This window comes from Haemorhous mexicanus, chromosome 2, assembly GCF_027477595.1.
Source record: "Haemorhous mexicanus isolate bHaeMex1 chromosome 2, bHaeMex1.pri, whole genome shotgun sequence".
Classification (NCBI taxonomy): Eukaryota; Metazoa; Chordata; class Aves; order Passeriformes; family Fringillidae; genus Haemorhous; species Haemorhous mexicanus.
The window spans coordinates 87,190,721-87,204,484 of record NC_082342.1 but is presented as its reverse complement, the minus strand read 5'-3'; the positions used below and the strand labels follow the sequence as shown (position 1 = coordinate 87,204,484).

Below are 13,764 nucleotides of genomic sequence, written 5' to 3'. Positions count from 1 at the left end.
CCAGGCAGTTCCGCCCCGTGCGCCCGGGGACACCGCGCCCGGCGGCAGCAGCGGCGGCAGCCGCAGCCCATTGTCACCAGCAGCGGCGGCGGCCCCGGCAGCCTCCTCCTCCTCTTCCTCTTCCTCCTCCTCCTCTTCAGCATCCTCGGCAGCGCTCCGGGAGCCCTGCAGCAGCGTCTCTCCAGTTAGAGCGGAGCGGGGAGAGAAGAAAGAGACTGAGACAGCGGTGCAGGCATCTGTGCCGCGGCTCGGGGCTGAGCAAGAGGAGCAGCGGCGGCAGGGAGGAAGAGGAGGCGAGGAGCCCTCCCGTAGCCGTCCGTCGGCAGCGGGGGACGCGGCATGCGGTTGTCCGGGCGCAGTGGGCTTTTCTCAGGAGGGAGATGGGGAGCTGCGATCTGACCATGCCTGGGTGAGAGGGGGAAAGGACCAGTCGCGCAGCCCCGCCACCACCAACTATCACCACCACTACCACCACTACCACCACCACCACCACCACCATCTCCTCTCCCTCCTCCTCCTCCTCTCTCTGCGTTATTGCTCTTATCTTCTCCACGGCACTCCGCGTTGGATGGACTGGGGCTGTTTCGTGTGGTGAGACCAAGGCAGAGCCACCGGCGAAAACCAACAATATCTCGGAGGAAGAAAAAGAAGAAAGAAGAAAGAAAGAAAGAAAAAGAGAAAGAAAGAAAAAAAAGAAGAAGAAAGAGAGAAGGGGGAGAGTGGAAGAGAGAGAGAGGGAGAGCAAGCGAGCGAGAGAAGGGAAGGCAGGCAAGAAAATCCCCCCAATCTTTTAAGTCAATGCATATTGTGGTGACACTGGCAAAGGAGCCCTCACGGTGGAGTCGGCCAGGGCTGTGCGTTCCCAAAATATGACCAGGGGTGCTTGGATGTGTAGTCGGCAGTATGATGACGGCTTAAAAATCTGGTTCGCACCCCGGGAGAACGAGAAACCCTTCACGGATTCAGAGAGGGCTCAGAAATGGCGACTGTCCCTGGCATCGCTCTTGTTTTTCACGGTCCTGCTCTCTGATCACTTGTGGTTCTGCGCCGAGGCCAAATTCACGGGGACCGGAGAGAAGGAGCAGCCGCCGCCCGAGAAGCCGGAGCCCGCGGAGCCGGAGCTGCTGGCGGGCATGGGGGAGCCGGCGCCCCCCGCGCCCCGGCTCCTCGCCCCCCCCTCGCCCTCCCTCCCGCCCTCCCCCGGCAGCAGCGGCGGCGGCAGCCGCGGCAGCCGCACCAACGGCACCGAGCCCCGGCACGGCAAGGCTGCTTTCCTGGGGAACTCCACCGCCAGGCCCCCGGAGACGTGCCCCCCCCCGGGCTCCTCGTCCGGGCAGTGCTTCAGCGTGGGCGACGCGGAGGCGGTGTGCCAGCGGCGAGGGGGGTCGGGGCGGCCGCAGGGCACGGGGCACAGTCCGGCGCCCGGCTGGGACCTGACGGATTTTTACCTTTCCTTTTGTAATTCCTACACACTTTGGGAGTTGTTCGCCGGGTTGTCCAATCCGGACACTTTGAACTGCAGTCTGGATGTGGTGCTGAAGGGGGAAGGCTCCTGCAGCCAGTGCGTCCAGGCTTACCAGCGCTACGACCAGCACGCTCAGGAGAAATACGAAGAGTTTGAGGTTATGCTCCAGAAATATTTACAGTCGGATGAGTACTCGGTGAAATCGTGTCCTGAGGATTGTAAGGTAGGAGCCCCTGCTGTGTTTCCTGTCCCTGGCTGTCGGGCTGGCGTGCCTCCCTCGGCTGTTGTGGCTGCCGTGGACCTTGTTGTGCCTGCTTCGGTCTCTGCCCCTGGCGCCGGCGGCCGCGGTTCTCACGGTGCAGGCGATGCTGCGGAGGGTATCGGCCGGGATGCCTCCCTTAGCGCATTATTAAAACAGAGGAAGAGAGAGGGGGAAGCTTGAGAAAACGCAAAAAGAAGTGATCCTCGGTCCTCTGGGAGCGTAGCGCTGGATTTCCCCCTCCTCATGAATATGCGATTGGCTCCGGCTCGGCTGCCGGCTTCCAGCGGGCTGGGATGCGACTTGGCGGCAGGCAGCGACAGGGTCTGCATGACAATGAGCGGGGCTCGGAGCCGCGACCGGGGTCGGGGCTGCCCGACGGCGCTGCCCTGGCCGCCGGCCCTCGGTGTGCAGGCGGCCGCGGTGCCCGGGCGCGGGTGATTCGTCCCCCCGCGGGGCCAGGGGCGCGCACCGGAGGCTCCGGGTAGGTTCCGCCGGGCGCTTGGCCCGGGGGTGGCGGTGCTGGACGGCGGCAGAGGGGTGCGGCGCCGGGCCTCCTCGGGAGAGGGAGCGGGACAGTTTGCAGGCGCTCTGCCAAAATCTGCGGAGCTGGGCAAAGCTGGTGGACGAGAGTGTCTGTTGACGGGCACCGCAGTGGCCCTTGGTTGGGAAGCGATGGTGACAGCGTTTTGATAAGCCGCGGCTCTTTCCTTTGGTGCCGCTGGTGACGGCTCAGAGAGATCCAGAGGCTTTCCTTTTCCTTTGCTAGAAGACAGAGGGTCCCACTTTGGCTCTTGTAGATGTTGCCTTCTCTGTACTTTTGCACAAGATTAGTTGGCCTATCTCTCAAGACAGGGCAGAAGAAAAGATTTGTCCTCGGTGCCTAAAACAGCTAACTGCATGCTTTCCCCCCTGTATGAGTACTTGGTAGGAGGTGAATATTTCTGCCCTGAACTAGATTATCTCAACTACTGTAGCACTAACCAGTCTGAATCAAATTCTGCTCTAGCAGTGGAACACAACCATGAATGTGAATCACTGCTCTAAATAGGAGGCCTGGCAGTACCTCTGTGCTCTGCAACTTCAGCAGGGCCCTCTGAAATCATTTAATGGTAACAGCCTATGCTTAAACAATCCCATTCACCAATAATTTAGTGTAATTTGTGCATGTATTTGCCACAAAAATTGATCCAGAGTCCCTCCAGAAGCTGAAATAACCTGCTATCTAATTGGATAGAGGTAGGAAAGTTGCTGTATTTACTTTTTCTCTCTAAACCTGACAAAGGTAAGGTAAAATCACCAGAAGTGTTGACTCAACTGTTTTTAGATTGCAAACTGTGTGTGTACACACTCATTGCATATATGCTATGTACTCAGTTACTGATAATGTAAACATTTTATTTCCAGAGTGAATTGGATAGATAAAATAGGATATCCAATGTAAATAGATACCTATTGCTGTAAGGAAATCTCTGTCATTTCAGTAGCTCTATAATTAGAAATTAACCTACTATTCCATGATGCCAAACGATCAGCATCTGCATGCATAAAGTGATTTTTTGTATCACAGTTTATTTTGACTGAACTTTACCACAAAGTCCTCAGTTGCTCTACAGAATATCAGGGTGTAAAAGGTGTTGGAAATGAAGAGAACAGCAAATTTATACTGTTTAACAATTTTCCCTTCACACACCCAGTGAGGAGAAATACTTTTTTAATGATAGAGAAAAAGTTGTTGACATTAAAAATGATTGTGTGAAACTTTATTGAACTAGACAAATGCCATTGACCCACATTTCTGCAGTTCTGGATGCCAGATGATACTGCTTTATGTTTTGAGAATTTGGCCAACCAATCTGTGTTAGAAATGAAAACTATTTCAGAAGGGCAAAGGAAAAAAAAACCCCAAACCATGGGTGCAACGTAGTCTGTTTTCCCTTTCTGCAGGGAATCTGGCGGGCAGTGCAGATGCTCACCCATTGCGGGGGGGGGAGCGCAGCGGGGTGAGCCGGGGGGCTGGGCTGGTCTGGGCTGCGCTGAGAGGAGGGCCAGGGGATCGCTGTCCAAGGTTCTGCAAGGCAGCGCACACACAGCCCGAGGTCAGGCAGAGGAGATGCCGCTCTCTGCCCCCGTGCCCTGATTTGGTGCTTCTGGGTCCCTCTGGAGCCTTTTGACTCGGGTGGATAGCTGCGAGAGCCAAGTGGATGGCACGTCCAGCGGTCTGACGTGTGTGTTCATGTGCTTGTGCATGGGCTGACCTGGAGAGTGTAGAGGTGAAGCTTGAAACTCGAATACTTTGTGACTGTTGCAATATTTCGTTTATGAAACTCAGGACTTTTTTTTTTTTTTTGGGGGGGAGGTGTGTGTAAGTAAATTTTTTTTTTTTTTGCATGTTGGATATTTAGCTAATTTTTAGGTAAAGCATCAGAATAGAAAATAACTTGACATATGTGTGGTTTAGGTACACGTTATTTGGTGGGTGTCATGGTTTATATGGTGACCTGCTTTTTCTTTTAAACAAAGTTCTAAAAATACTGCCTTTACTCAATAACCATGTGTATAAGCCTTGGCTCAATACAATGAAAGGCTTGTTAACTAGTCTATTTATATTTAAGATGACTTTAGCATTCTTGGAGGGCAGCTTTGTTCACAGAAAAAGAGATATTTTCATGCAGTTGATCAATATAGCTGATGGTAAACAGTAATAAAATTTACTCTGAATAACAGTCAAGCATAAACTTACAATTGGGTGTTGCTTCCCCCATCCCCAACTCACCTCAACACCATGCACCGTCCTCAGCTTAGTCAGTTCTCACAGTAAAGTGTGAAGATTATGGTGGGTTTCTCAGCAAGTTATGCCTTTCCAGAAAGAAGTCTTGGTGATAACAGATAGAACGTATCACAAATGCCTTTGATGCACGAGTATAAACCTCAGACTTTATATTTTCATTATTTTATCTGAAACCAGAAGAAGATGAACTATACTTTCAAAATAGTCTGTCTTCCACTGCAAGTCTCCTGGTCTCTGAAGAATATTTTAAATTAATTGCTTTATATTGCAGAATTTTGTAAACAGGAGTTGTTTGACTTACAGATCACATTTAGCTATTCTATGTGGTGAGTTTCAGTTTTAACATATGAGTATACTCAGGTTTTTTTGTTTGTTTTTCTTAAGTGTACTGTCCTGTAATTAAGGTCTTACCATCAAACTTTTATTGAGTTGCTTTGGGGTTTTAAAAATTTTGTAGAAAATTATGACAATTTTTAACACTTAGAAAACAACTATTTTTGGTGGTATCAATGAATATGCATATACCTTTTATATTGTTTGTATGTCAGTACACTTTATGTCTTGTTTAGAAACTTGGGATATCAGTGTCGTGTCACTATAAATCTGTCTCCAACTTATTTCTTATAAATTCTTCTTGAAGTCTGATGTCTCTATATATTGTTTCCTTGTCTTGATAGTCAAACATTAGTAATGGCTAAACAGTAAACATAACAGAAATATTTGAATTTATTACATATTCAACTACATGGTGAAACAAGTTTCTGTAGCTTTATTGAATCACTAAAGTAGCAGAGTAACTGGAAATCTGGATTTACACTTCTGCTTTTCTCTTTGAAATTGAATTCCGATTTTTAAAAAAATGCTTCTGAAATCTTGGTATTGCCTATTATAAATTTGTGGTTATTTTTGCAGGGATTTGTCTTGGAAATATGTATCATTTCTTGGTTTCCAGAAAATAATTTTTATATGCAGTGTGTCACAGCACAGTATTCAGACAATTAACAGAAACTGTATTGGCTTGACGTTGGAAGACACAGTTCCTCATTATGACTTGTCAGCCTTCTATCAGGGGAAATACTCAACCTTTTATTCTTAAGGCAGAAGGCAATCGCTCTGTGGAATAGAAGAAAATTCTGGCTACTTCTGATTAAGAACTGGGTCAAATAACTAAGTAGGACATAAAAATGTAAAGATTTTTAATATTTTTCCTTTTTTTTTTTTTTTTAAGGGGAGCTTACATCTTTGTGATTAAGTGTCAGAGGCCAGAGCTTTCCTGGAAAAAGTGTTTATTAATGTTTGAACTACTCATCATTTTTGACACAGGTTTCCTTAACCTAGTGCAAGTTGAGAGTGTTTAAAATGTGGGCTTTCTTAGCACTAGTTAAAATATTGAAATGTATAATTCAAGTAAATGTATTATTTTTAAAATAACATTAAAATAATTCATTTTCCCTCATAGAATACCAAAGAGGAAAAATAAAAAGATACCAACTCTTCTTATATCAACATTGCTAAAAAGCAAACTTTGGCTGACGTCCTAGGTGCTCAACATGTACACGCAGATTTTTGTTTTTCAGGAATTAAATATCATTTGATAACTTCTGATTTGAGTATTATGGTATTGGTATCAAAAATATGTCATAGAATACCTGAGTTATAATACTACTCAGCTGAAAAATGTGTGTCAATAAAGTCTTTCATCATTAAGTGCAGATGGTATAGTTGAGTATAGAGGAGTATAGAGTTGGTATTTCTCTTACTGAAGAATTTTTTTTTGATCAAAGAACTGTGCTCAACTACTTTTATTTGAGTAACAGGGTGATTAGAAGTTATTTAAAACAATTAAAATCACATTTCTTTTTAGATGTTATCTGGAAATATCAAAGCCTATATGAATCATTACTTTCCTAAGAACTTTTTCCTAAACAGCATATGTAGTCTAATTAGGTTTTGATTTAAAATCTCTGTTAAGCTGGCAGAAAAGAGCAGATGAGAAATACAAACCCAAAAGCTCAAATGATAAAAGAACCCTTCAGTTACAAAAGATCACATAGAGCAGCATCTGCCACAAAGTTAGATATTTCAGTTGCACATCTTAATCACATATTTATACAAGGATAGTTCTATGACAGAGTGATATCTAAACTAATCAGAAGAAATCCATACAAATTAAACTTAGAGGATCTGTACTTGTGGTCTAATAAAAACAAGAAAAATCCCCACATTAATTACTGAACTAGTGCCTTTTCTGAATCTCTTGAAATATAATTAGTCTTTTAAAGCTCTTTTTTTAAAAATGAGTACTTTGCTGTACTTAAAAAAAATACATAATACTTAAATGTTTACACTTTTTAAAACTTTGGTATAAAATGCTGTGAAACTAATGTGATTGTGTAAATTGATGTTTGCACAGTTTTATGGTTTTTACGTTATTTGTTCAGGTGATTTTTTTAAAAAAGCAAATGTTGAATTATTTTTCAAAACTAATTTAAAGAAAAGATGAATTTAGTATAACTCTTCTTGTAGCATTGGTATAATTCAAGAAGCAACACTATGTGCTAAAAGATTTGTATTTTGGCCTAGAATCCTGATACAGAAGTCAGTCTCAGTCTCCTATTTTGAGCTAGGTGAATGGTACTGCACTTAGGGAAGACTATGCACATGCTTGTGGTCATTCAATTGCTTAAATGCTTTACTGGATTGGGGTCAGACTCACTCTTAAAAGAGAAATTCCCCAGGGTGTTCGTTCCAGAAGTGCATTAACCCCACATAACTTTTAAAAGTTTGCATCTAGTTGATCATCAAGATACTCATCCCATTCATAGTGTCAATCAGCATTCCTGATTTAGGAGAAAAAAAGGACTGCAGATTACTAGCACAGAGTAGTTGAAGTGGATTCCACCCTAATCCAGTAACCACCATTTAATGTTTCAGGGTATTAATGTCACATAGTTTGGGACCTCATGGCTCTACCCTCAATTTCAGTTTGTTCACTTGTTCTCTTTACCTCAAGCAGTGTGCTTCACATGCACCTTGCAGAGACTGTGAAAACCTTGCTTCTTCATTTCAGGTTCTTCTGGGAAAGGTAATCAAAATGCAAATGATGGTTCTATCACTTATCCTACCTAAAAATCATTTGGTCTATACTTAGTAATTTATAACTTCAGTCTTGCACTAAGATCCATAATGTATTTAGATCTCTGAATTGCCTAAAAGGGAAAAAATAACTTAGAAGCTGAATTCTCAAATAATGCTTTTTGATAAATGTCAGTCATAACACCCCAGAAGACAAAAAAATAAAGTAATCCATCTGACAAAAAGAAAACAAAAAAACTAGATATCCATTATGGATAGTCACAAAAAGTATAAAAGTTTAGATTCTCTTTGTAGTCAGTGGAGATACATAGGTAATTCTAGAGTCTAAGTCCGTTCACAACAAAGTGAATATCTAAAATATGTCTGATGGATTATGCCCTAAAATACTTATTTTATGTTTGTTGTCTTTAAAGAAAACATACTGTCATTTTATATCAGATACAAACACTCCCACCCACTGTTGACTTCAAAAGTCATATTAGATGAATTCTAACAAAGTGATTTTGGTATATTGGATGAAATTATGTTCATATGCAAAATTTAGCTCTGAAAATGTTTGTAAAGTCCTGTTACTTGCGTTGTCCTACACCAACCTAGTAAAATCCCAATTCTATTTCACTGCTAGGATATCTGTATTCTGTTGCTGAAGAATCTGTGACCTATGTAATTGGCTTCTTAAGGATGAGAATGGGAAAGAGTCTTCTATGACATAACTGCATTTTCATCACATTTTTTTGAGAAAGAAGACCCAAATCTTCTACATATGACTTTTCCAGTTGTTATTTCTGTTGAGAAACTAGATGATAACAATTTTAGGTCATCTTCTTAATAGACATTTTTGTAGGTAGATCTGCTAGAGATTATTTCTTTTATTCTCCCTTCTCTCTTTACAAGAAGGGTGGATTTTTTGGGGGAGTGGAGTGTCTTTGCATGAGAATTTCTTCCCTTAGTCCAAATCAGAAGAAACTCCCAAGACTACCCAAACTCCCTCTGTCAAGAAACACACTTATGCCACTTTGCTACAGTAAGCATACTCTACTTTTCTAAGTACTTTTCACTGTACTTTTCTCTTGTCAGAATTGTAGAGCAAACATCTCCAAGTGAGAATGTCTGTGAGCTTGATTTCCTTTACAACATCAATCAGTTAGATGAATACAAACGTAGTGAGGAACTGGAGACATATTCTGGGTTGTAGAGAGATTTGATTAATTTGGAGATATGTGAAAAAATAAAGACCAGATTTCTTTTTGGATTTGTGAATCGACCTTGTATGCAAACAGGGTAGGTATATGAAATATGTGAATTTCTCCTTTAGAACATGCACACTGAAGAGCTATATCCAACTAGCTCCCAGTCCATAATGACAAAAAGGATAGGGCATGATGTAAGTGGCTCTGAAGTGAAGCTGATCAATGCTTGATACTCTCCACACCCTTCATCTCATCTTGTCTCCTCTCCTTCAAAAAAACTGATAGATGTGTTTGAAAGCTGTGTTTGATATAGGATTGGCCTCAAGCCTTTATGGAACAATCTGGTATGACCCTTTGAAGAACTGATTGAATGCAACAAAGTTGTTGGGATGAGTGGTGATGATAAATGCTGAAGTGACAGACTTCAGCAGTTATATATTAATATTTTGGTCCTTTGAAGTGCCTTTGAGATACTGATGGAAATGTTCACCTTTAATATCTATTGATTCTGAGAGTTGATTCAGATGATTTCATCTTTAGAAGAAAAGCTCATGATTAAAAACAACTGTAAAGATCATCTGAAGTTACCAGCAAACAATATGTTTCAGTCTAGGTTTTTAGAAGTCATTGTGGATGTTTTAAATGATTTCAGCCAAATTAGAAGGAAATGGTACCAGACAGATAACAAATAAAAACAAAAGGTCCAAATTTTCACTTCTGGTGTATGATATTGGCATTTTAATGATTTTTTTATATGTTGTGATTTAGGTAATTTCATTATTAAGGCATCATATTTTCAAATATATCCATTATAAAAATTTTAAAAGGGAGAAAACAAAAGAAATTGTATTATGTTTGCATTTTGGAATGTGCAATGTGTTGCAGTTTTAGGAGATATTTTCCATGGAGGAAGTATGATATCTGGAGTGCTTTTTAAATACATGTTTAATTCTTGTTGATCCTCTGCATGTTAGATGAGATGTTGCCTTCAATTTGCCTGAACACTTATGTAAATGGTATCTTGGGCCTGTCAACAGACTTCATCTCTGTTAAGCATCATAATGAACTATCTTTATTACATTTTAAAGTATTAGCAATCCAGAATCAGAGGGCATTCTTTATTAAGCAGATGGGAAAAAGATGAGATACTTTGAAAAAATAATTTTCTCATTTTATTAATTCTTTTAGGAAAATAAGAGAGTTTCCAGAGTTTGATGATTGATAATTTGTTAATGATTGCTCTGCATTGGTTAGCTTGCTTTCTGTATTTAGGGGATGACACCTACAAGTTCTTCCTAAAGAAAAAAAATAAAATTTGTATGAGACTCATTTATTTAGATAAATACTTGGATTTCAAGGGAAACTTTGAGCAACTCTTAAGTACTTTAAAATCTATATAAAGTTAATTACATATCTCGGAGATCTCTGAGTGTAGTAACAGACAATTAAATGTTAGATGATAAATATAAAAATTTATTAATGTAAATTTGTTTTTCATGATGAACAATATACCAGATGGAAAAGTTTTTTCTACTGTGGAAAGTGTATTCTTAACTCATATTAGTTGAGTTGTTTTCCTCATGCATCAAGAAAATATAATATTTTACTAGTATAACTTCATTTAGAGGGGTATTTTTTCCACTGGTAAAGTTACATTTTTAAAGGCACTAAAATCATCTCTGCTAAGACAAATTTTTGTATTTGTATACACACATACTGGATTAAAAAAACAGATGTTTTTCAAAATAAAACCCAACTTGTAGAACAACAACTAATTGGCAAGTGAAAAGTCCAATTTGCTTTTAGGCTTTTTTTATAGAGAATAAATAAAGCAAGTACCTGTATTTGAAAATATACCCACAAAAATTACACGCGAATTTTGTATGAATACTCTTAACATCGCCTTCATCTAGATTTGTTGAAACTGGATTTTTGTATAGAAAGGCTTTAGGATAATGGAGACATACTTCATAGCTGTGTATTCAATGACCTGCAACTTACTATGCAGCTGACTGTGGTGTTGTCTGGTATAGCACATCATGCTTCAAATGTAAATTTCTTTTTAAATATAAGAGAAGTAGAAGTTCCAGCATATATTATCAAAACAACAGCAATAAAATTATGTATGTTAATTCTAATCTTTATAATTAAAACATCAACAAGAAATCCCAAATCCATGTGTTGGTGAGGATTAAAATCTTTGAAGAGATAAAGAGAAGTAATATCTATTTAGAATACTGATTGTTAGTAAAGTCCTTCAGCAAGTTTCTGGTGGTTTCCCAGTGGGATGTGTCTGTACTGATTCTAGCCCTGTTAAAACCAGGAAATCAGTGTAATCAGTGGAAAAAGATTCATGTCATCAGAACCACATTTACTGGCCTTTTTTATAATTTACTGAAGTATCCCAGATACATCTATTTTGGGATATTGCAAATTTTATACCTCTGGAGGTATAAACCCATCTTTGAATGTTTTTCCTTTCATACTATGTTCAAGCTGTAAATATTATGGTAGTGCTTTAACAAGAGACTGGCTGCATTGCAAGAAAGGTTTTCTTTATGCAGAAGGGAGCAAGTATGGGAATCTCACAGCATCCTGTGAGTGGGGATGCCCCAGCACGTGCTGCCTGCCTGGAACTTAGAAGCTCTGCCCTGGAGCAGGGCCAGGGCTGAGGATATATGAGGATTAGATTCCAATGGCTTGAGGTTCTGCACTTAAAAAGGGAAGCAAGTCAAAAACATAGCCAAGGTCCCCTGGGATGGCTTTTAAAATTCTTCATGCATCCAGAGATGAGAGATATTCATTTCCAGTCCTGTTCTGCTCTGGAGTTAGTCTTGATGTAATATTTCTACAGAGTACCTGACAGAACTTGGACCAGTATTATGAAGAAGTAGGAGTTTCTGAACAAGGTAAATTTGTAATATTACCCATATTCTATTGAAAACAGAAACAATTTTTTGTATTTTTACTGGGTTTTTTTTTTTCATTAATGCTTTATGATGTAACAATCCTTGGGGAAATGATCCCCATTATAAGCTGAGTTTAGCTAACAAGATATAGTGTAGCACTGGAGTTCAGGAAATGAGACTTCCTGTTTTATATTCCAATTCAGTTAGAAGTGCATTATGGTTTCTTTTGTCTCTATTTAAATCTCATAATTGTTAAAGCTGAACCTTATAAATGCACATTTTTTGTTGCAACCTCACTATGAATTTAATGAAATTAAATCATTGATGTAACAACAGCTTTTTAAAATTTAGGTACTGACATTAATTCCTGGGACCAGAGCAGAGAAAATGTACTGCCAGCCAAACTCTGTATGACAGATATGAATTTAAAATTTTATTTTATTCTTGTTTGTAAGTATAGGCCAATTTTCTTTAGTCAGCAATCCACAACAACATAAACCAGGACTAACTCCATTGAAATAAATGGCTTTACTTGAATGTAATGCTGTTTTGAGGGGAGGAACATGATACGTTTAAAACTCAAATATATGAATTCAGAAGGACAGTTTGACTCAGACAGATTTGTTTTACACACCTTGCTACAAAAAACAATATTCAGACTGCTTTAAATGCTCATTTTCCTGTCTTTGACTGACATTACTAATTTGTTATTGTTGTTGAATTAAGTTTTTTTTCCCTTTGTTGTTGTACTTGATCTTGATTGTGTTCTCTTATTCTATTGATTTTTCAGGCACTGCTGTAGAAAAATATTATGAGCTTAAGTTGTTCAGCTATCCAGGGAGAGGAAAACCTTGAAGAAAACAAAGCAAAATTATTTGCCTTTTCCAGCCAAGGCTGTAGGTCATCCACCAGGTTTAAAAGGAGAGATGATGATCAGTAGTATTAATAGTTTAAATCCAGAGAGTATGCTTTGATTGGTGCAAAGACAGTCTGTATTTATGCTGGCATAAACACAGCTAAAAATTTAAGTGTAAGTTGAAGAATTGATCAGGTAATGGAAGTTTTGCTCTGTGGTACACTTCAACGCTCATAAAAAAGGTAGAAATTTTAACAATGACATCTTAAATAAAAATTACAGGTTTGATACACACATATGTGTGTGTATGTATACATGTATATGTCCTAAAGGAAGTGGAACAAGGAAATTGTTGATGTAGGATTAAGCATTCTGGAAAGGCTAGGACAGTTCTGCAGTAGTCCTGTGGAAATCTGAAAAGCTAGGACTCATGGAAAATTAAGAAGTACAGGAAAATGTAGCAATTGTTTCTAAATGATCTTCTTTTTTTAGGATTTGTTTATTTTCTGTGTGGAAGTGTAAGTTACTTAGGGTATTTTCTTTCTTTCATCAATACTTCAGAAAGGTTCAGTAGCAAAAGCAGAATACAAGTGCATCTGTTGTTGGGATGCCCAGTAACCCTGTCTTACACTGGTCTTCACAATGCATTTGTAGAGACCCTTTGTGGAATATTTGAGATTATTTTTGTTTCTGTGTCTCTATTTGCACATTACCACAAAGTTTATTGTTCAGCTTATATGTGTTTTTTTTTTTTTTTAAGACCAGCATATTTTGATCACTGTGATTATCTGGGAGATCAGGTGTTTATTACTCTTTATAATGTGATTTTTATATTTTTTCTGAAATATTTTAAAGGGCAGAATGATGTTAGCTTGTGCAATATAAGCATGAATTACAGTGACTTCCCAAATATTTCTTTAAAAGTTTTTTTAGTTTCTGGTGTTTTGTTTCTTAATTGCTACAATAACAGTCCTCTTTAAATTGTGGTACGAAAGTAAATATTTACAGCATGGTTTTTGGGGTTTGTGCTCAATAGTTTTTCATATAGGTCTGATTTGAAGAAAGTCAATAGAAGTTTGGGATGGAAGAGATCTTTTTCTTCTTTTATAGTTGTTTAGATCTGCAGGAGGAGGAGGTTTTGCAGCTTGCAGAAAATATTTGCATCTCAGAGTTTTACCAAAATCTTACCTGGTAGTGA

The 13,764-nt window shown here is 39.7% G+C and overlaps 1 protein-coding gene across 1 annotated transcript in view; it reads left to right on the top strand.

Moving 5' to 3' along the window:
• Positions 1 to 838: 838 nt before the first annotated feature.
• Positions 839 to 13,764, top strand: part of NALF1 (NALCN channel auxiliary factor 1) — a 433,273-nt gene continuing 420,347 nt past the window's right edge. Inside the window, exon 1 of the mRNA XM_059840385.1 lies at positions 839 to 1,688. Within this exon, the coding sequence (XP_059696368.1) occupies positions 870 to 1,688 (819 nt within the window). The 5' untranslated portion in view covers positions 839 to 869. The remainder of the gene's footprint in view (positions 1,689 to 13,764) is intronic.